We start from the raw sequence: 23,660 nt of genomic DNA, 5'->3' as shown, positions 1-23,660 counted from the left end.
GGCAAGTCACTTAACCCTCATTTCCCTGCCAAAACAAAACCAAACCAAACCTATTTAGCTCTTAAAGCTCTTCTGAGTCTGGCTCCAGCCCACCTTCCCAGGCCTGTGGCACATAATAATGGGCTGTTTTCTTTCTTTCACACACACTATGATCCAGTCACACTGGCCAACACTCGTTCCATCTCCAGCCTCAGTTGGTGTCCCCATTCCCTCCCTTTTCACCTCTTCCTTTCAGAATCTCTAGCTTCCTTCAAAGCTCAATCTATATGTCACCTCATGAATGAAGCTTATCCCTCATCCCTTCATTTGATAGTGCCCTCCCCCAGAAATTAACTTGGTGTAAATTTAGTATTTAATTTTCTTGCTACATGTTGTTTCTCACCAATATAATGTATCTTTTAGCCCCTAAAACAATGTCCAGCACATAAGGAGGTGGTGAATAAGTGCTGGCTGAATTGAATTACTGAATTGAATGCCCCTTTCCATTTCTGAATTCTATGACTCTTCCAGGTAGCGAGCTCCCTGTTACTGGAATTATTTGAGCAGAGGTGGAGGGCTCCCTTTTAGGGAGATTGCAAAGAGAACTCCTGTTTGGGCAATGGGGTTACACTAGAGAGTTCCAAGGTTCCTTTCTGGCCCTAGGAGTCTGGTTTATCCAGAAACCCTTGGGCTCTGACCCTAACAGATCCCCTTCCTCTGAGTTCCTGGAGCCCTGAGTCTGAATTCACAACACACCTCGTGTTGGATTCTACATTCTTGTAAAGGTCCCATCTCCAGGGACGTGAACTTCCAAACAGCAGAGAGGAATCATGCTCTTCCACATCACAAGGGATGTGCTAGTCAAAGAACTAATGGAATGAAGCCCTCAAGAATGAGCAGTGACAGTGGTGGTAAATCCCAGCTCTCAGCCCCCCTCACCAGACTTGGCCCTGATCCCTTGGCCCTGATCCCTGAACTATGTGTCTCTTCCCCTCATGACCAGGATGGCTGGGCTCATTGGAAACCCCTGACAACTTCCAGCTAGACCTGGATTCGCAGGGCTGCTGGCCAGCTCGTAGACCTATTGACTCATGCCTCTGACCGGCTCCCAGCCCTGCTCTCCATGCCTCAACCCAGGCCCCAGGCCCCACTGACCCGTATCCAGCAGCAGGCGTACAATGTCAAAATTGGAATGGGAAACGCTGTAGTGCAGGGCCGAGTTGCCATTCCCATCGGCCAGGTTGACCACGTGGGCCAGCAAGGCTGGCGAGTGTGCATTTAGGGTGGCCAGGAGGGCTGCCACAGGCCCGGGGCGGGAGTGCTTCTGGCTGGACACACGAAACCATTCTTGCTGCACCAAGCGTGAAGTGCAGGCAGCCTGTGAAGACAGATGGGAAAGCAGAGAGTAACAGGAGATTTTGCCCAGGGCCCTGCTAACCTCCTCAGAGGCTTGATAGGAGGGGTCCCAGGGGGGAATGAGAACTTACCCCCTCCCGGTCCCGGCTGCCCCTGGGCTGGCTCAACTGCTTCTGGAGCACCAGGCAGGCCTCCTTCAGGCGGGGACTCAGCTCAAACCTGAAGCAGGGAAGAGGAGGGGCCCTAAGGCACAGGGAAGAGACTCCTAATGGGGTATAAAGGGGGCAGAGCAAGACTTTAGATAGGATGGAGACCCTCCCAGAAACAGAACGAAACTGACTTACTCTTCCCTTCAGCCCTACTCACTTCTCCCGGCTGTCAGGGGCATCATGTCCAGGCTCTGGCTGCTCCTGGACACCAGAGGAGCCGCTCACTGGGGAGTGAGGTGGGGAGTGGCTGGCAGAGCCAGAGCTGTCATCTGAGGAGCCCTCAGGGTCCCCCGGCTCTGAATCACTGTCACCGTCACTGGCCTCTTCCTCTTCACTAGATGAGGAGCTCTCATATCTGATGGGAGAAGAGCTTGTGGGTGGAGGAAAGCAAAGAGGAGAAGCTTGGGAGAGGGTGAAAGTAACTAGGCCCCAAGTGCCAAAGAGGAGCCTAGAATCTTAAACTCAGAAGTGAACATGATCTCTGGGCATGGCATATGCCATGTTTCTGGACCGGCATCTTCACAGGCCAGCCTTCCTGACCAGGAAGCCCATTCATTCCATGTTTGAATCATGGAAGCTATAGCCCAGAACAAGGGAGGAGCTGGATCTAAACTAGGGGAAGTCAGGCACTGGATCACAGAATTTGGAGCTGAAGGGACCTTTGAGATGATCTTAGTCCAAGTCCCCTGATTTTGTAGATGAGGATGCTAAGGCTGAAGATGGGAAGTGACTTTCCCAAGGTCACACTTCTAGTGAGTGACAGGGCTAGAACTGGAACCCAAGCCTCTGATTTCAAATCTAGTACTCTATACTTGGAACCAGCAGAGAACCCAGAGCCCAGGGAAGAGGGAATTGGGTTCTAGATTCTCACTCTCCATTGAGGACGCCCACAAACTGCAGGCTCTTAGGGCCAGAGCTGGGCTCTGTCACTCCGTCCCGCTTCTTCATGATGGATCTGAGGGTACCTGAGGACAAAGAGCGCTTGTTGAACTAGGCACCACCGTCAGGCATGCCTACAGCCAGGCAGAGTGGAAGGCAAGGGGTAAGCCAACCTACCAGCTTGGGCTGTGACCTTGCTCTGCTGAGCTGACACTGGACTGGGGGCTTCTTGCACAGTTAGGGCAGCCTCCGCAAGACTCCACTCTGGGGGTCCCAGCTCAGCCTGTGTGCCCTTGTCAGCCATGGTCTCCTGCCCCAGGTGGCTGGGGGTCTGGGTGGCAGCCTCTTGTCGTAACTGGGCCGGGGCCTCCTCTTCCTTGTGGAGCTGAGCAGCCTCTAGCTCCTGGAGTCGCCCCTGCAGGAAGGCACTCACCCCACGCTGGTGCTCCAGACTGCTCTTCAGCATCTCTAGTTCCCGTTCAGCCGCGTCTGGCACCCCCAAAAGCTCCTCTGTCACCCACGTGGCTGTCTCGAGGGTCTCAGGCACCACCAGTGTGCCCTCCTCACAAGTCTTAGGTGTTGCCAGTATGCCTGCCTCGCGGCTCTCAGATGCTGCCAACACGCCCACTTCCTGCGTCTCAAGCGCCATTGAGGTGCCCACTTCTCGGGTCTCAGGCACAGCTAAGACGCCCGTCTCACGGGAAATGCCCTGGGCCTGAGCCCGGGCCTTGGTCCCCCTCTCGGATGTGGCCAGCCTTTCGGTCAGGCGGCGTAACTCAGCCAGTTTCCCAGGCCGAGATGCGGGGTCTGGCTCCAGCTCCAGCTCAGGTTCAGGGCCCAGCTGGTGCCCAGCCTGTATTAGACGAGCCCTCTCCTCACGTAAGACGCGAAGCTGCTGCTGCAGAGCAGGGAGCGACCTCACCTGGCCCTCTAGCTCCCGCAGGCGGCGAAGTGCAGCCGCCATCTGTTCCCGAACATGCTGTAGCTGGGCCGGGCTGGCAGCTGGGGCAGGGCTGCTGCGGCCGGAGCTCAGTGGGCTCTTCCAGCCCAGCCCAGGGCCAAGGCCCATGCTGACCGGCGCCTGCTCCTGCTCCTGAGCCAGTCGTCGACTAGTCTCCAGCAGCGTCTTCTCCACTCGGGGGTTTCTCCCTGAGGTTGTTCGGGGGGATGGTGGTGGCAGGAGGCCGAGGCTAAGGGGAGGCACTGGGGCAAGGGACAAGGCTCCTCCAGACTCCCCCAGGCCCTGCAATGATCCCCTCCCATCCTCACTCGCTAAAGACTCTGTGGAAGTCCAGGGTCCTGGGCTTCGGGGACTTCGGGGGCCAGAAGGCCGGGGTCCCCGGGGTCGGCGGGTGGGCAGTGGGGCTCTGCTGCGGAGGCCCTGCCCACTCTCAATATCCTCCACATACTTCAGGAAATCCAGATCCAACTGGAAGCCGTAAGGAGTCTCCACCGAGTACGGACTTCGAGCCCCACCATCTTGGTCCCTGTATAGAAAGGGGCCGCCCAGGTCTGCAGGGGAGAAATACATGGTTCAGAACCAGCAACAGTCTGAGCTAGAGACTAAAAATGAAACAGATCCAGGACCAGGCCTGAAGGCCAGCGAGAGGGGGAAGCCAGAGGTCACTGGTATCCAGCACAGCAAAAGGGATGCCCTGCTGGGACTAGCGGAAGCACCACCTTCCCACCCTTTCCCCAGCCTGGTCACAGAAGGGAAATGGCCCTTTCACCAGCCCAACCACTTGAGCCCCTTGGGAAGAGAAGGGAGTCTTCCCTGCCCCCAATTCCTCTCACCTGGAAGGTTCTGGTTCATGGCAAACTTGGCCATTGTCTCTGTGGATGAGCAGGAAAAAGGGCATTAGGTGAGGCCAGCAGGTTTACAAAATGTTTAACCCTGGTCCTTCCCAGTCTGCCCCTGGAACTAGGGGCTCTTTGGCAGGTCCTTCCCCAGCCCTCCAGGACTAGGGGCCCTTTGGCCTAAGACAGGCTTCTGCTGGGGTGGGGGGGGAGGTGGGAGGTAGTGGGGCAAGGTGGACTCAAAAAGACCTCAGTTCACATCCATCCCTGATTTAACCATCTCTAACCCTCATTTTGTTTCTCTGTAAAATGAAGGGGGAGTTGAACTAGTCCTAGTCCAGAGGGTCTTTTTTTTTTTTTTTAAGTGAGGCATTTGGGGTTAAGTGACTTGCCCAGGGTCACACAGCTAGTAAGTGTTAAGTGTCTGAGGCTGGATTTGAACTCAGGTCCTCCTGAATCCAGAGCCGGTGCTCTATCCACTGCACCACCTAGCTGCCCCAGTCCAGAGGGTCTTAACCTTTTTGTGACATGGTCCCCTTGGCAATGTGGGAAAGCCTGTGGACCCCTTCTCAGAATCATGTTTGGTTACCTGTGTTTATAATGGAAGGAAATGCTCAATTTCCATCAGAGATGAGTAAATATAAAGATGATTTTTTTTCTCCCTCATCCAAGTTCTCAGACTTGAAATCTAGCCTCAGGCCCCTTGCAGGGGAATCAGATGATCTCTGATGTCCCTCCCAGGTCTGACATTCTGTGTTCTTGTGACCTCAACTCAATTACAAATAATGATCCTCCAGGGACACGTGAGGATCAGATGGTACAAAGACCCCTAAAGACTGAAAACAAAAACAATGAGGAGCCAGACTAAAGGGAGCAGCCCCCCCCCATCCAAGGCAGTCCCTCCATCTGAGCTGAGCATTCATGTCCCCAGGCTATGGGTCCCTGAGGGAAGTACAGTGGAGAGAGTTCCCAGGTCCCCTTTTCTCTTCACCTGGCTGCCTACAGGACATGGTGACCTACCTTCTGAAGGGGCAGAATGGGGTGAGACTTGGAAAGATTCCTATACTGATGGGGCTTCCCCAGATGCCCTCTCTCAGCATCAAAGAGGCGGAGAAACAAGCTGGCATCAGGCTTGTCCCCGGCAGGATCCTGGAAATCAATTCAACGAGCATTTATTAATCACCATCTGTGTGCCAGACTACATCAGATGCTAGAGATACAAAGAAGAAAACGAAATAGTCCCTGCCCTCAATAAGCTTACATTCCTGGGGGGGGGGGGGACACGACAACATTTATGTATGATCATGAATAAAATATTAATGACATAAATACATGGTGATGGGGCAGGGGAGGCTCTGACAGGTGGGAGGAGGAAGAGGAAAAGTCTCATGCTAGGAGGGGGGGCGTTACTTGAGCTGATATTTGAAGGAAACAAGGGATTCTAAGAGTGAGAGACAAAAAGGGATTGTGCTCTTGGCAAGGCAACAGCCTGTGCAAATGCTTGGAGAGAGGAGATGGAGGGCCATGTTCAAGGAATAACCAAAAGGCCATTCTGGAGGGATCACAACCAATCTGAAGGGGAGGGATGTATGAAAGGGCTGGAAAGGTAAGTTGGCGGGGCAGCTAGGTGGCGCAGTGGATAGAGTACCAGCCCTGGAGTCAGGAGGACCTGAGTCCAAATCCGGCCTCAGATACTTAACACTTACTAGCTGTGTGACCTTGGGCAAGTCACTTAACCCCAACTGCCTCACTTAAAATTAAAAAAAAAAAAAAAGAATTAGGTAAGTTGGAGAGAGGTTGTGCCGAGCTCTGAGTGAACGGAGGGGCCTTCAGCAGGCAGAATCTGATATCTCTAGGAAGCATAGCGTAGTGAGAGCTCACTTAGAGCATGCACCCCACACTGGGCCTTTGGCCACTGCAGCAAGAACCTGTGACTCGAGGCAGGAGACCCACGTTTGACTCCTAGCTCTGGAACATTCTAGCTACAGGAAGGAGATTCCCAGCTTCTTTCTGTATAAAATGGAGTGGACCTATTTATTACACAAGGGTTCTGTAAAGAAAACACTTTGCATGCTCCAGTCATCTGGAAATGAGAGCTATCAGCATGGGATCTGAGGTTGGAAGGGACCTTAGGAACTATTGAGTCCAATCCCTTCATTTGAACATATGGAGAAACTGAGACCCAGAAAGGGGAAAGGACTTGCTCAGGGTCACACAGTTGACAAGCAGCAGAGCCTGGATCCAAACCTCAGTTGACAGATGCAGGCAGCACCCATACCCGTATACCATGACCACCCATTTTTTTAAAAAAAATTTTTTGCAGGGCAGTGAGGGTTAAGTGACTTGCCCAGGGTCACACAGCTAGTAAGTGTCAAGTGTCTGAGGCCAGGTTTGAACTCAGGTACTCTTGAATCCTGAGCCGGTGCTTTATCCACTGCGCCACCTAGCTGCCCCCATGACCACCCATTTAAAAAAATTTATTATTCTAAATGACTCTTGGCAAATCATTTAACTTCCCAATGCCCAGGCACACAAGTTGTAAAGCAGGTAGACAGTTTTATCCCAGAGAGTTTCCTATACTAATTAAATCACAGGTTTGGTTAAAAATAAAAATGAAGTTGAGATGCAGCATGGTCTAATATCCAGCCTTAGAGTCAGGAAGCCCTAGGTGTTTAAAATCTGACACTTACTAGCTTTGTGACCATGGGTAAGTCACTTAACCTCTTTGTGAGCTAACCTCTCAGAAAGTTTCTCAGAAAACTCTTTAAAATTAAAAGTTACAGAACAGCTATAGATTTCCATGGATGGAGGGAGTCTCCATACCAGGAATGCCCCACACTGATGAAATCACAGATCCAAACCTAAGATCTTCCTTCTACATCCCTATTATTATTATTATTATTATTAAAACTATTACTGCTGAATCCAGCAGGAATACCAAAAGGACTTGTGTCACCATTAGGGAACCAGGAACCAAGGGGGTAGATGGGCACAGGTAGAAAACTGGCTCCTTTAACTATGCTTGAATGTGTGATCTGTTTGAGAGATAGCATGGTATTGTAGGGGGAGGGGAGGAATAAGCATTTTAATTTAATTTTTAAAGTTTTTTTGCAGGGCAATGGGGGTTAAGTGACTTGCCCAGGGTCACACAGCTAGTACGTGTCAAGTGTCTAAGGCCTGATTTGAACTCAGGTCCTCCTGAATCCAGGGCCTGTGTTTTATCCACTTGTGCCACCTAGCAGCCCCTCCCTTCCAGTTTTAAAACCCAAGACTGTACTTCAATGATGGAGAGAAGTGTTTAAACCATATAGCAACAGCAGAAGGTGACTCTTCCTTCTTTCCTGTTATGCCAGGAGGGACTGAACGTCTTTGGGTCGGAGACCAGAAAGATCAGAGGAGCCAGGTATTCTGACAAGAAGCAACAAGGAGGTGATCAAAGAGAGAACAGCTTGGGTACCCGAAAGAAGACCACCTTCTCTGGCAGCAGGAGAATGGCATGCTGGACCAAAAAAGGGACTGACTTCTTGGGGATACCAGCCTCCTGGGTCCAAGGAAGATGAGCCTGGAGTTGGAGTGTTAATTGAGTATTCCAGGGAAACTGGCATCTCATGTGCCTATGAGATCAAGTGAGACCATATTTGTAAAGTACTTAGCACAGTGCCTGGCACCTAATAGGCACTACATGAATGCCTATCCCCTCCTTCCCCTATGATTTCAATGACTTAGAACTAACTGGTCACCACATCTATCCACGCTTCTAAAAGGAAGTCAAGCTTATATTGCCAATGAGATGATTAAAATCTTTGTAACCTCAGGGTAATTCACCTCCCTTCTCTGTACCCCATCTGGAAAATAGGGGAAGGGGTCCGGGTGAGCCAGCATCCAAGAGCCCTCCCAGCTCTAAAATCTCATGATCCTATGATGAAAGGTCTAAGGACGTTTTCTGCAAATGAGTCACTATGAGGCATCTAGGCGGGGAGGGTGGGGAGGCTGCAGTAGAGAACACCCAAGCCTCGGGTCCCCAAGAGACCCAACCTCCGAGGGCACTTATTTCAAGTACTCTCAGCAGACAGGAGAGAAGGAAAGCCTCAGCCTGGGACCCAACGGAACCAAGTCCCAGTCCTAACTGTAGCACTGGCCTTGCAGGGGGGGGGGTCCCTCCCTTTTTTCTGGGCCCCACTTTCCCTATCTATATGTGAGGAAATTGGCCTCTCCCTGCCCTTCCAGCTGGAACAATGCGTGAGTTGAACATCCTGGAAATGGGAGAAGTGACTTCATTGCCCAGAATCAGGGAGGGGGCCAAAAAGAACAGCTGAGCACACAGTACAAAGCCAAGGGTGCTGGAACATCTGTTTGCAACAGCAGCTTGAGCTGTATAAATGGCCAAAACAGCCACAGGGTCAAGAAGGCGGTCTTTGGGACCTGGGTTCACCCTGCCCTGCTGGGGGAGTTCAGGAATGCTGGGGCCGATAGAAAAAACGGACCAAGATTCCTCCCCAGGCCAAGCTAGTGATACATAGTTCAGACATTCCAGTCTCATCTGGAAATGTGCCAGCTCCCTGAAGTTGGACAGGCAGGCACCAAGGGGGAAGGACGGGAGGGCCCTACACCCAAGAGCTGGATGCTGATGCGGGGTCTCCCAAGGGTCAGCCTCCCCAAAACCCTGTAGGCTCCACCCTCACCTGGGCTGACTCAGGTGCTAACTATGGCAGGAAGCCTTCTCTTTGCCTGCTGCAGGAAAGAATTCACCTCTTTGGATGACTCTCGACACAGTGCCTTCACCTCTCTCTCCTCTATACTTCTCACACTCCCTGGTAGCAGAATTATTTGTTTACTTGTTCCTCCCTAGTTAGATGTCATGTTGGAAGCTCCTTGGGAGCATGGTCTTGGCTTGTAATGTGTAATGCTTTGTAAACCTATATAAATGTGTATCCCCGGTCCGAGGCCCTAGATCTAACAGATTCATGATAAATGTCACTTGAATTGGGCAAATTAATTCTCTGACCCCATTCACTTTCCCTCCAGCCAGGAGGCTGCTCATTCCAGCCGCCCGCATTCCTTCATCTGGCCAGAGCAAGTGACCCTTCCCCCCCCCCCTACACCCCCCAGTGGTGATGGCTCTGGCTCAGCAAGTCCAGATGCCAAAGGCCAGAGGAAACAAGGACCAAAAATACTTGGAGCTGATCAGTCTCTGGCAGTAACAGCTCAGGGCCTGAGCCTATTTGGGGTTTGTCGGGGAGGAGGAAGGAGTTCAGGGGCCTGATTTGTACCCAGGAGGTCTGGGCCAGTCCCTCCAGCTGGAATGAGCTGTCTCTAATAGTAAACCAGAATTCTTCAAGCGGAGGTTACATGACCACTTGTCAGGGGTCGCTGGGAGGAGGAGATTAAGGCCTCTGAGGTCCCAACCGGGTTTGAGATTCTGTGAACTCAGTGATGTATGTGTGAAGAACACAGCCCTCCCTCACCACCACCAGCACAGCCTGTCAATGTCATGTGATACCACCCACCTCCCCGCCCTATCACTTTATGGAGCATGTCTGTGTGTGTGTGTGCTCGAGCGCTCGTTCGAGCATCAGAGTGGGCTCCAAGCCCCAATATTAGTAAACAGCCTCCTTTGCTTTACCCGCCTACCCCCTGCCCTAGGCTGTCAAGGAAGCCGGATGCTGCTGCCTGAGAGCCCCTCATTAGGCCATCATGACTCCCAGGGCCCTGCCAGCTATTTTGGGATCCTGCACTGATGTTATCACCGGGTGACAAGTTGGGGAGGGTGAAGGAGGAAGGAGGAGGAAGGAGGAGGAAGAAGGAGGAAGAAGGAGGAAGAAGGAGGAAGAAAGGCCTTAACTGTTGGTGAGGGGATGAATTAGAACAGCTCACGCTTCTAAGGTTTCCCAAAGTGCTTTCCTCCCACCAATCCTGAGAGTTAAGTAATGTGGGTATTAGGATCCCTAATTTACAGATGGAGAAACTGAGACTCAAGAGGCAAAATGACTCACTGGGTGTGTGAGCTTAGATAAATGGCAAAAAAGAACTAGGATTTGAAGACTGGTGTTTTTTCAAATTGGGGGAGGGGGCTGGGCAGGTCTGCAACTGTCCACCTGAGGATCAGAGGAAGAAAGCCTGACTTTTCCCTTTCTGCTCGAAGGGTCCTCAATGAGACCCCACCCTGTTCAGGGATTGATGTCCAAAGCCCCCCTAGAGTTCCCTTACTATCCCTAGGAGTGGGAGGGGACGGAAGGGACAAAGATGCTTCCTTCCTAGCTAGGCGGCTTCATCCGCCTGCCCATTGTCTCTCAGGGCCCCTGGGGCTGCTTCCCAGGCCCCAGCTTCCGGAGAGGTTAGCCGCCCCCCCCCCCCCCCCAGGCCTGCTCTCCCGGGCTGAGGGAAAAAGATAGGTGATATTCAAGCATCAGCTAGGTTGAGCAGGGGAGGTCTGGTACCAGCCCCTGGCAGGGAGCTGTGCAATATAGGCTTCCAGGTCTGTGCCCCTACCCTTACCTGAGGAAGGAGCAGGAAGATGGTCAGAGGCTTCCAACCCTCCTCCCCCCCTACACTCAGGCCGGCCCCCTCCCTCCCTTAAGACAAAGTCTTAACAACTTTCCCCCTACACCCCCCAGCCCAGTCTAGTCACAAGGATGGGTAACCGCATCCTCCCCTACTAGGGGGTGACAATAGAGCAGACCCTTCCTACCCAGCTACTTAGTTCTTTCGGGGATGTCCCCTCAATGGCTTCTCTTGTACCCTTTGCATACCATCCAGGGAAGACGACCTGCCTAGGAAATACTCCCTAAATCGGGCTGAACTTGCAACCCCGTTGTCACCTACTCCTGGCGCACCCCCCTCCCCCGGGCCTTCTCCCGCGCAGCCCCACAGTCTTTGGTCCCCCGCCCCCAACTCTCCGCCCCAGATCCTCAGTCCATGCGCCCTCAGACATACAACCCTAGGTCCCCACCTTCCCCCCCCATCTCCTGCTCCCTCAACCCCTACATCCCCACCCCCAGTTCTTCCCATCCTCCCGTGTCTCCCTCCCTCCAGTCCCGTCGAGAATTCAATTCAAAACTCTCCTACCTGAAATGCTCCTGGCCCCGACGCCGGAGCCTCCGCCTGAAGCTGATGCTCTCCTTAATAAACCCGGGACTGAAACTGGCAACTGCATCAGCCAATCATCAGCCGTACGGGCCCGGAAGGACCAATAGTAGTGTGAGGACTGGAAAGGGGAGGGGGCGGGGGGTCCGAAAGCCGATCGTGCCTCCCTGAGCCCAAACTGAGGAGGGGACAGAGTTACAAGCCCCTCCCTGTGGGTTGCTTTTGGCCGGACCGCCTGATCACGACCCAGCCACCCAAGTCCTAGGGTTACCTCAGACAGCTGTCTGTCCGGAGCGCCTGCCGGAGAACTCAGAACCTAGCCCAGTGACGGGAGAGCCACCACTAGACCCAGAGAGCCCAAAGTGGAGCCCAAAGCTCAGAGCCAAGCCCAGAACCCAGTCCAGGGAGGAGACTAGAGCTCAGAGTCAAGGCCAGAACCCATCCGAGAAAACTCAGAATGGAAAACAGAATACAGCCCAAATTGAAGACCGGAGCCTAAAGCAGAGACCAGAACCTAGCCTAAAGTAGAACCAGAATTCAGCCTAGAGGCTGGCCCCGGCCATTTGGGACCACGGCAGCACCCAGAGTCTACCCCAGAACTGAGCCTCCAGAGCCCAGAACCCTGCCCCGCTCAAAACGACTTCGAGAGCCCCAGATTGGAATTTTAGACCCTCCTTTCACAGATAACTCCCTCTCTGCCTGCCTTGCTTCAGACAATCACCTCAACTCCACCCTCCTGAGGCACTCTCAGCCCTGCCAGTCACTTACCCACCTTTAATACTTACCCACTTCATTCTTTCTGTATGCATTTATATGTCCTCTCTCCTCCAACCAACCCTAGGAATCCCAGGGCCCCAGAGGGGCAGAATGGGTCAAGGCCTCCAGAATGACTTCCACCCTATTCCCCTATTACCTTCAGTCTTTAGGTCATAAAACCCCAAGGAAAGGCTAGATTCAAGGAATTAGATGCTGGGACTCAGACTAAAATAGAAGTTTAGTAAGGAATAGGGCCAAAGCTAGACTTGTAATTTATTATCTTCTCCAGTGCTTGCCTGGCTTGTAAATAATTTCTCCTTCCCTCAGGTCTAGACCCCAAATTTAACAAGCATTTATTTATTGCCTCCTATGTGCAGTTCTGCCCTAACTTCCCTTGTCTAATTACAGACTTGTAGGCTTTTGAACCACCCCACCCCACCCCCAGCACTATGAGCTATGTCTTGCTGGGTTACCCAAGATGGACAAGTCATAGTGGAGAGTTCTGACAAAATACGCTCCACTAGAGAAGGAAATGGCAAACCACTCCAGTGTTTTTGCCAACAACAACATGGACAGTACTACAATGATAAAAGAGATATCAGAACATGAACCCCTCAGTGGGAAGGTGTCCAAATACACTACTGGGGAAGATTGGAGGATTCTCTGCCACTTCTGCCAATTTTGGTCTATTAACACCAAGAAGACAGAAGTTCTCCACCAGCCGACATCACACCATTCATACATGAAACCATCGGTTACAGCAAATGAATAAATCAGATTTATTATATACTTTGCAAGCAAAGGTGGTGAAGCTCTATATAGTCAGTTATAACAAGACATGAGGCTGACGGTGACTCAAATAATGAGCTTCTTATTGCAAAATTCAGACTTAAATGGAAGAAAGTACAGGAAACCATCAGACCATATATATATATGACCTAAATAACATCTCTTATGAATATAAAATGAAAGTGAGGAATAGATTTAAGGAATTAGATCTGGTAGGTAGAGTGACTGAAGAACTATGAACAGGGGTTCACAATATTATACAGGAGGCAGCAACAAAGAACATTCCAAAGAAACAGAAGAGCAAGTAAGCAAAATGACTGTCTGATAAGGTTTTACAAATAGCTGAGGAAAGAAGGAAAATGAAAGGGAAAGGAGAAAGGGAAAGATATACCCAACTAAATACAGAGTTCCAGAGAAGAGCAAGGAGAAATAAGGTTTTCTTAAATGAGCAATGCAAGGAACTGGGGGCAGGGAACCAACAGAAGAGAAGACAACAAGAGCTCTCTTCAAGAAAATGAGAGATATCAAGTGAAAGTTTCATGCAAAAATGGGCATAATAAAAAACCAAAATGGTAGAGATCGAATTAGAAGGAGCTTGGTCCTCAGAAGAAAAGCTCCGGCTGATCTGACAGCATTCTAAATAGCAGAGACATCACCTTCCCAACAAAGGTCCCTATAGTCAAAGCTATGTTTTTTCCAGTAGCAAGGTATGACTGTGAGAACTAGACTATAAGGAAAGCTGAGAACTGCAGAATGGATGCTCTTGCTTTGTGGTTCTGGAAAAGACTTTTGAGAGTCCCTTGGACAACAGGGAGGCCGAATCAGTCAAATCTTAAAGAAATTAATTCAGACTATTCACTGGAAGGTCAAATTCTGAAGCTGAAGCTTAAATACTTTGGCCACATAATGAGAAGATGGGACTCACTGGAAAAGACCCTGAAGTTGGGAGAGATTGAAAGCAAAAGGAAAAGGGGACGGCTGAGGATGAGATGAATAGATAGTGTAATGGAAACAATGAACAATAATCTAAGGCAGACTTTGAGAGAGAGGGAAGGATAGGAGGGCCTGGAATGCTATGGTCCATGGGGTCACGAAGGTTTGGACATGACTGAACAACTGAACAAGAACAAGGATCTTGAGCAAGAGGAGCATTAAATCCAATCCCCCCCCCCCCCACACACACACACTTTACAGATGAGCAAACTGGGGCCCAGGATTAGAAAGTGACTTGCTGGGGAATTCACATGGTCAGTAAGTGACTGAACTGGGTCTAGACCAGGTATTTTGACTCCAAATCCAAAGCTCTTTCTGCTATATTATGAGACTTCTATCTCTGTCCCCATCCGAATCCCTCTTTCTTTCAAGCCTATCTCCCTTTTAGGTAGGTTAATAATAATAAACCAAAGTAATAATAATAATAATAAAAAAAACCCGATGTTTTCAGTGTTATATGTACAAAGAGAGGCAGCTTGGTGGTCCCATAGTGCACAGAGTACTAGGCCTATAGTCAGGAAGACCTGGTTTCAAATCCAGCATCAGACACTCACTAGTTTTCTAACTCTTGCGCAAGTCACTTAAGCTCTGTTCGCCTCAAGTTTCCCATCTGCAAAATGGAGATAATAACAACACCCACATCAAAGGTTTGTTGTGAGGATACAATGAGATAATATCTGTTAAGCATTTAACACAGTGCCTTTCACCTAATTGGATGTTGCGCTTCATACTCAAGGAGGACCAAAATGACATCACTATGATGGGGTTAAGGTACAGTGTGTCTGACTGTGTATGATCAAACCACCATTGGGCATAAATAGTCCATCTGGAGTAGAGATGTCTCTAAATTTGTACATCTCACATATCTTTTATATTTATTTATTTATTTTTTGCAGGGCAATGAGGGTTACGTGACTTGCCCAGGGTCACACAGCTAGTGTCAAGTGTCTGAGGTCAGATTTGAACTAAGGTCCTCCTGAATCCAGAGCTGGTGCTTTATCCACTGCACCACCATCTCACATATCGTTTGAGCTACTGCAATTCTGCTTGACTCATAGAGTCTTCTTTGATTCAGGCACATCATGCTGGGTGGTCCTGTGCCAGTGTCTCCCATGTCATGCAATTGATTCCAAGGTTCTTCAGAGAGACATTGAGAATGTCCTTCTATCGCTTCTTTTTACTTCCATGTGAGCACTTGCCCTGTATGAGTTCTCTGTAAAATTGTCTTTTAGGCAAATGCACATTGAGCATTTGAACAACGTGGCCAGCCCACGAGAGCTGCAAACTCTGTAGTCCAGTTTGAATACCTGGCAGTTCAGCTCAAGAAAGGACTTCAATGTCCAGTGCCTAATCTTGCCAAGCGATCTTCAGAATCTTCCTAAGACAATTCAAATGGAAGAGATTTGGTTTACTGGCATGGAACTGTCCAGGTTTCACAGACATACAACAACATGCCTGTCAGCACAACAGCTCTGTAGACTTTCAGTTTGGTAGGCAGTCGAATACCTCTTCTCTCCCACACTTTCCTTCGGAGCCTCCCAAATGGTGCGCTAGCTCTGGCAAAGTGTGTATTAACTTCATCATCTTTGTGTATGTCCCTGGGAAGTATATTGCCAAAGTAAGTGAACTTATTCACAACATTCAAAATTTCTCTATTTGCTGTAACTGATGGTTCCATGACTGTGGTGTTGGCTGATGAAGAATCTTTGTTTTCTTGGTGTTGTTAAGCCAAAATTAGCACAAGCAGCAAAGAACCTATCTGTAATTTGTTGCATTTCAGCCTTAAATGCTGCATTAAGAGCATAATCATCTTTGAACAAAAAGTAGAGCACCAACTTTCCCTCTACTTTAATCTTGGCTTGTAGCCTTTTCAGGTTAAATAATTTACTACTAGTACAGTAGCTGACTTTGATGTTTTTGTACTCATGGAAGACAACATCGGTGAAAACAAAAGCATGGGAGCAAGCACACAGACTTGCTTCACTCCATTGGTGACTGGGAAAGTGCTAGAGCATGAACAAACTGTACACTCATAGAGAAGCACTATAATCTGTTGACATTAAGTCTTATAGTACCTGTCAAGCCTTGTGGCCATTGCTTTTGTTTTGTGCAAATGTTTAGCTTGGAGAGGATAAGTCTATGATTGCTCTAGCACTCTACTCTGCCCCACATATTGCCTTCAACTTTCTCACATCCTGTCTGTCTCTTCTCCTTACAATAACATAGTCTATTAAATGCCAATGTTTGCTATGAGGGTACATCCACAAAGTTTTATTGCATTTAGGTAAACAGAAGACAGTGTTGGTGATGAGGTCAAAGAGATGCACATCTTCATTAGTAAGTGACCATTGTCATTACTGTTTCAGACTCCATTCCTCCCAAAGACTCCCTGCCATGTCTGGTAATTTGAACCTACTCTGGCCTTAAAGTTACCCAGAATTACAACCTTATCCTCTTTTTTTTTGGCAGGGCAATGAGGGTTAAGTGACTTGCCCAGGGTCACACAGCTAGTAAGTGTCAAGTGTCTGAGTCTGGATTTGAATTCAGGTCTTCCTGAATCCAGGGCTGGTGCTTTATCCACTGCAGCGCCACCTAGCTGCACCAACCTCATCCTCTTTTAGCACATTGATGATGAGGGGCTCTAGGTCTTCATAGAATATTTCTTTGACCTCATCAGGGTTCATCATGGTGGGAACATGTGCACTGATCCGATGGTGGCTTGACGCTTTCCTGCGAGTGGTAATAGCATTGCCACAAGTCTGTCCTTCATTCCATTTGGGTGGCATACAAGCTTGTTAACTAGATTATATCTGATGACAAAACCTACACCAACTTCCTATAGCTCCTGATCACAGTGACCTGTCCAGAAAAACCATGTCTCCAGCTCCAATTTTAGTAAGCTGGTCTTTATTTGCCAACCTTATTTCACTCAGGGATGGCATTTGGATGGGAAACCTGCTGAGTTCTCTCTCACCAAGAGTTGTTTGTCTTTCAGGTCTACTAGATTTCCTGTTATCTACAAGTATGTGTACATTCCATGTACCAACAGTGAATGGAATCACCTTTGCAAAAGTTTTTATACATTTTTTTTGTTTGCTTTGACCACAAGGTGGGGTCTCTGCCTGCTTCAGTAAAGTCAGGATTAAGTTAGGTGATGCAGACAATTTTGGTCCTTAAAATAGACTGCTTGGGCAGCTAGGTGGTGCAGTGGATAAGACACCAGGAGGACCTGAGTTCAAATCCAGCCTCAGACACTTGACACTTACTAGCTGTGTGACCCTGGGCAAATCACTTAACCCTCATTGCCCCCCCCCCAAAAAAAAGACTGATCAGACACCCAGGGGGCTGCTGAATGTCATTGCTGCTTCAGTCCAGTGAGAAGATGACCCTATGGCCTGGGCTACCTGTGTGCCAGGTTGTGACTGCAGCCTTCAGAGTATCCTTACTTGTCCATTGCCACAGGACTTCAAGGTAGGTAAAAATAGCAACATGGTATGTGTGATGTATTTTGACTCATGCATAAATGGGATTTAAGTGAGTCTCTTTTCCCTTGTGGGCCTCGGTTTCCTTGCCTGTTAATAAGGGAGGTTAGCCTAGGTAGCCTCTAAAATCCCTCCTAGCTCAGAAAATTTTTGGTGACCCTTAAAACAAATAAATCAATATGTTATGGTGATGACCTTCTGCGAGAAGACCTCATCCATTCCAAATATACAGTGGAATTCAGTTACCTCAGTGATGGGGATCTGAGCAAGCATTAGGGGAGATAGAGCTGACATAAATGGGAATGGGATCAGAGGAATGATGGAGTAACAATTGTGGATCTTAGAAGGTGAGATTCAATTGGGTTGGTGTTGGTGACGTGTGAAGAGAAGGTTGCCACCCCACCAACTCCAACCTCCTGGTATATCCTGCATAGAGAAGATCCCAAAAGGCCCTGCTTTTTCCTACTTAGTAATAGAAAGCCTTCCTACTTTGTAAGTCTGTGTATGACATGAATAAAGGAACTTCTAAGACTGACATGTTCTGGGGGTAGCTAGGTGGCACAGTGGATAGAGCACTGGCTCTGGATTCAGGAGGATCTGAGTTCAAATCTGGCCTCAGACACTTGACACTTACTAGCTACGTGGCCCTGGGCAAGTCATTTAATTCTCATTGCCCTGCAAAAAAAATTAAAATAAAAATAAAAGACTTACATGTTCTACTATTAAATTTGGAATTGTATCTAAGAGGTTAAAAACAGTCTTTCACTCCAGGGAAAATTTATTTACAGTAGGAGTTATTGACTGTTTTTGTCATGGATCCCTTAGGCAGCCCTTCTCATAATAACTTTTTAAGTGCATAAAATAAAATTCAGAGGATTACAAAAGAAACCATTTTTTGAAATGCAGTTTTTGAAAAAAAGATTTCAAAATAACTTCACATACTATTGTTATAAAAAAATGATGAGCAAGCAGATTTCAGAAAAACCTAGAAAAACTTACACAAATTGATGCTGAGCAAAGTGAGCAGAACCAAGAGGACACTATATAGAGTATCAGAAACATTGTGTGATGATCAATTGTGATAGACTTAGCTCTTCCCAGCATTACATTGATCCAAGACAATTCCAAAAGATTTATGATGGAAAATGTCAGAAAAAGAGCTATGGAATCTGAATGCAGATCAAAGCATACTATTTTCACTTTTGTTGTTGTTGGGTTTTTTGGTTTCTTTTATCTTGTGGTTTTTCCCTTTTCTTCTTTTTGTTGTTGTTGGTGGTGGTGGTGGTGGGTTTTTTTGGGCAGTGCAATGAGGGTTAAGTGACTTGCTGAGGGTCACACAGCTAGTTTGGTGTCAAGTGTCTGATGCTGGATTTGAACTCAGGTCCTCCTGAATCCAAGGCCAGTGCTTTATCCACCATGACACTTAGCTGCCCCTTTCCCTTTTGTTCTGATTCTTCTCTCACAGCATGACTAATGTGGAAATATGTTAACACGATTGTAATGTATAACCTATATGAGATTACCTTGCTGTCCTAGAGAGGGGGGAAGGGAAAGAGGGTGAAAAATTTGGAACTCAAAAACTTACAAAAATAAATGTGGGGGCAGCTAGATGGCACAGTGGTTAAAGCACCGGCCCTGGATTCAGGAGTACCTGAGTTTAAATCCAACCTCAGACACTTGACACTTACTAGCTGTGTGACCCTGGGCAAGTCACTTAACCCCCCATTGCCTGCAAAAAAAAAACAACAAAAAATAAAAAATAAATAAATGTGGAAAACTATCTTTACAAGTAATTGGGGGGAAAAAATAAAACACTATTTTAAAAAACCCAACTTCACAGACCCTATATTAAGAACCCCTGCCTACAGAAATTCAGACATAAGGATTGATAAAATGGGACAACAATTTTTCTTTCAGACCCAGAAGGAATGTGATTTTTGGATGGTCTGTAGAAAATTTTTATCCATAAAATGTTTCACTACCCCTTCCAGTCTCTAAACAGACTTGTCCTGTTTCTCCCTGTGCCTGCTAACAATCACAGAAATGTCAGAGGTGAAAGGTACCTTATAGTTCATGTAGTACAACCCCTTTCTTTGACACAGAGGAAAGCTGAGGCCTAGAGAGTCTCAGCTGTTCTCTGTACCCCAAGTCTCTCCCCTCTGAAATCTTGTTTCTAGGCAGCTGTGAAAGCAATATTTTGAATAGACTGACCACATCACTCCCTTGCCTCATAGATGCCAATGAAATATGAACACAATTACAAAGCACTCTTTACATAAAGACAGGTCCAAATAGTTGGGAAAATTTTAATTGCTCATGGGTAGGCCAAGCCAATATAACAAAAGCTATAATAGCACCTAAATTAATTTACTTATTCAGTGCCATATGAATCAAGTTACCAAAGGATTATTGTACAGAATTAGAAAAAATAAGGGGGGCAGCTAGGTGGCACAGTGGATAAAGCACTGGACATGGATTCAGGAGGACCTGAGTTCAAATCTGGCCTCAGACACTTGACACTTACTAGCTGTGTTACCCTGGGCAAGTCACTTAACCCTCATTGCCCCTAAAAACAAAAAATGAAACAAAAAACAAAAATAAGAACAAAAAACCCAGAAAAAATAAGAAGATTGAGCTGGAGAAACAAAAGGCCAAGAATCTCAGGAAAGAATGAAAGGAGTGAGGGGCAGCTAGGTGGCACAGTGGATAGAGCACTGGCCCTGGAGTCAGGAGGACCTGAGTTCAAATCTGACCTCAGACACTTAACACTTACTAGTTGTGTAACCCTGGGCAAGTCACTTAACCCCAATTGCCTCACTAAAAAAAAAAAAAAAAAAGAATGATAAGAGTGGGAAGGAGTGGGGCTCTTGCAGTACTGGATCTCGAACTATCCTACAAAACAATAATGATCAAAACAACTTGTTACTGGTTAAAAATTAGGGATGTTGATCAATAGAATGGGTTAGGTATAAAATATATGGAAGACAAGCACAGTAATCTAGTGTTTGATAAACCTAAAGATCCTAGCTCTTAGAGGCAAGAACTTACTATTTGACAAAAAATGTTGGGAAAACTGTGAAGTAGTCTGGCAGAAACTAGGTATAGACCAACACCTCATGTCAAAATAAGCTCCAAATGGTTTTATGATTTAAACATAAAGGGGCAGCTAGGTGGTGCAGTGGATAAAGCACAGGCCCTGGATTCAGGAAGACCTGAGTTCAAATCTGGCCTCTGACACTTGACACTTACTAGCTGTGTGACCCTGGGCAGGTCACTTAACTCCAATTGCCTCACCAAAAAAATGAAAATAAACATAAACATAAAGGGTGACATCATAAGCAAATTAGAGGAACATGGAAGAAACCATCTGTCAGATCTATGGCGAGGGGAAGAGTTCAAGACCAAAAAGGGATAGAGAGGATCACAGAAAATAAAACAAGACAATTTTGATTAAATAAAATTGAAGTTTTTACATAAACAAAACCAATGTAGTTAAATTAGAAGAAAAGGGAATAAGCATTTATATCATACCTACTATGCACCAGGCACTGTGCCAAGTGCTTTTTTTTTTGACATATCTTCTCATTCGATCCTCACAACCATTCAAGGTGAGTACTATTATTATCAAATTTTATAGTTGAGAAAACCTCTAGACAGAGGTTAGGTTACTTGCCCAGAATCACATAGCTACTAAGTGTGTGAATCTAGATTTGAACTCAGGTCTTCCTGACTCCAGGCTTAATACTCTTTCCACTGTACCACCTACCTGGTAGAAGATAAATGGTGAAAAAAAAATCTTTGCAGCAAGTTTCTTTGATAAAGGTCTTGTTTCTAAGGTATATAAGGAATGGATTCACATTTATAAGAATAAGAGACATCCCCCAATTGATAAATGGCCCAAAGGATACAAATAGTTGGTTTTCAGAGGAAGAAATCTAAGTTACCAATAGCCATATGAAAAAATGTTCAAAATCACTAATAATTAGAGAAATATAAATTAAAACAACTCTGAGGTTCTACCTCACACCCATTAGATTGGCAAGGTCAACCAAAAAAGGAGATGAAAAATACTAGGAGGGTAGCTAGGTGGCACAGTGGATAAAGCACCGGCCCTGGATTCAGGAGTACCTGAGTTCAAATCCAGCCTCAGACACTTAACACTTACTAGCTGTGTGACCCTGGGCAAGTCACTTAACCCCAATTGCCTTACCGAAAAAAAAAATACTAGGAGAGTTGTTGGAAAATAGATACTTTAATGCACTGTTGATGGAATTGTGAACTGGTCTAGCCATTCTGGAAAGCAATTTAAAACTTTGCCCCCAAAGCTATTAAACTATGTATACCAGTTAATACACTGATACTGCTACTAGGTCTATACCTCAAAGACATAGGAAAAGGACCTATATGTAGATAAACATGTTTATAGCAGCTTTTTTTTTTATGGGGGCAAAGAATTGGAAACTGAGAGAATACTCATCAATTGGGGAATGGCTGAACAAGTTATGGTATATGAATGTGATGGAATACTATTATGCTATAAGAAACGATGAAGGGGGTAGATTCAGAGAAACCTGGAAAGACTTGTATGAACTGATGCATAATGAAGTTAGAAGAACTAAGAGCACAATTTACACAATAAAAACCATATAACTTTGAAAGACTTAGGAACTCTGATCAAAGCAATGACCAACCACAGTTCCAGAGGACTCATAATGATACATGCTATCCACCTCCAGATGTACAGGTAGCTAATGGATTCAGAATGCTGATTAAGACATTTTTCTTTTGGACATGACCAATGTGGGAATTTATTTTTTTTTACTATAAATAATAACAATAACTCTAAGGTTTGCAAAGTATTTTATAAATATTACCACATTTGGTTCTCACAACAGCCCTGGGAGGTAGGTGTTATTATTATTTCCATTTATAGATAAGGAAAAGGAGGCAGACAGTGGTTAAGTGACTTACCCAGGATCACACAGCTACTGAGTATCTGAAGCCAGATTTGGTTTGGCTTTCTCATTTTCTCAGTGGGGGCAGGAGGAGTGAGAGGTAGATTTCAGTTTGAAAGCAGCTTCCTATGACTTCTAGAATCAACTACAAATTCCTCTCTTTGGTCCTTAACGTCCTTGGCAACTTGACTCCAACCTACTTTTCCAGCCTCGTTATACATTAGTTAGTCCCCTTCATTTACTCTGTGGTTCAGCCAAACTGTCCTTTTCCTTTTCCCCACTATCTCTATGCTTTTTCATAGGTGATTATCTCCCATGACTAGGAATAAATTCCCAATCATTCCCTACCTCCTCCTCTAAAAATCCCTAGTTTCCTTCAAAGTTCTGTTCAGGTGCCACCTCCTACATAAATCAACCAAACAGGGGGCAGCTAGGTGGCGCAGTGGATAAAGCACCGGCTCTGGATTCAGGAGTGTCTGAGTTCAAATCCGGCCTCAGACACTTGACACTAGCTGTATGACCCTGGGCAAGTCACTTAACCCCCATTGTCCTGCAAAAAAAACAAAAAACAAACAAACAAAAAAAATCAACCAAACAACAAATACTGAGTGCCTACTGTGTACCAGATATTGCACATAAAGTTTTTCTCCATCCCTAACCCCCAGCTGTTAATATCTCTCCCTAGGCGGAAAAATACTTCCTATAAATCTTGTTGCTACTTACATGAGAATATGCTGCTTCTCTTGATAGAATATAAGCTCTTGAAGAGTAGGAGCTGCTTGACTTTTGTTCTTGCACCCCCAGCACCTAGCAACAGTCCCCATTACCCAAAGTCACACAGATTGTAAATGCCACAGCTGGGATTAGAACCCAAAGCTCTATTATACTCGAAGCTGCCTCTTTATCCCCCAACTCCTTCCTTTTAGTCCAGGCCCTCTGAGTAGGGTTGAAGGGAGGTCTGAGAGGGCAGCGGTAGAGAATGGAAATAAATATTCAACCTTCCAATTGGAGCTGGAAATTGGGAAACATACCTTTAGATATCAGAGGGCACCACCTACTGGTGAAGCCCGAGAAGACAACCGTTCTTCCCTCCTATTTGGGAGGGAGAACAAAATTTGTTCATTTGTCAAATGTTATAGGATCCCAGAATTCCAGAGTAAAAGGAGACTTCAGTAGCCATTTAGTTCAACTTGTACCTAAGTCAAGGATGCTGTCTACCACACATCTACCACATGGTCATCCTGCCTTTGAAGAGCAGCCCACGGAATGCCTTCCAAAGTGGCCTATGCCTCCCCCTAATTGTCAGGAAATGTTGACCTCACCTACAGGCTAAATTTACTTTTTTGTGATTTCCATTCATTGTTTCTAGTTCTGCTCTCTGG

The 23,660-nt window shown here is 46.9% G+C and overlaps 1 protein-coding gene across 3 annotated transcripts in view; it reads right to left on the bottom strand.

Annotated features, from left to right (window-relative positions):
- The window catches only part of KANK3 (KN motif and ankyrin repeat domains 3), a 34,009-nt gene extending 10,925 nt beyond the window's left edge, over window positions 1–23,084 (bottom strand). Inside the window, exons 1-9 of one of the 3 annotated variants that reach the window (XM_044005455.1) lie at window positions 11,286–11,353; window positions 5,241–5,369; window positions 4,810–5,056; window positions 4,218–4,256; window positions 2,601–3,935; window positions 2,416–2,509; window positions 1,702–1,899; window positions 1,467–1,554; window positions 1,135–1,357 (exon numbers count right to left, since the gene is read on the bottom strand). In XM_044005455.1, the coding sequence (XP_043861390.1) occupies window positions 1,135–1,357; window positions 1,467–1,554; window positions 1,702–1,899; window positions 2,416–2,509; window positions 2,601–3,935; window positions 4,218–4,251 (1,972 nt within the window). In that variant the 5' untranslated portion in view covers window positions 4,252–4,256; window positions 4,810–5,056; window positions 5,241–5,369; window positions 11,286–11,353. Of the gene's footprint in view, window positions 1–1,134; window positions 1,358–1,466; window positions 1,555–1,701; window positions 1,900–2,415; window positions 2,510–2,600; window positions 3,936–4,217; window positions 4,257–4,809; window positions 5,057–5,240; window positions 5,370–11,285; window positions 11,354–23,001 lie in introns of those variants that run through there. The other 2 variants (XM_044005447.1, XM_044005439.1) reach the window with 2 other exon arrangements.
- Between the last annotated feature and the right edge of the window lie 576 nt (window positions 23,085–23,660).

This window comes from Dromiciops gliroides, chromosome 1, assembly GCF_019393635.1.
Source record: "Dromiciops gliroides isolate mDroGli1 chromosome 1, mDroGli1.pri, whole genome shotgun sequence".
Taxonomy (NCBI): domain Eukaryota; kingdom Metazoa; phylum Chordata; class Mammalia; order Microbiotheria; family Microbiotheriidae; genus Dromiciops; species Dromiciops gliroides.
Note: the sequence above shows the minus strand (reverse complement) of the source record. Positions and strands in the feature narration are given on the sequence as shown.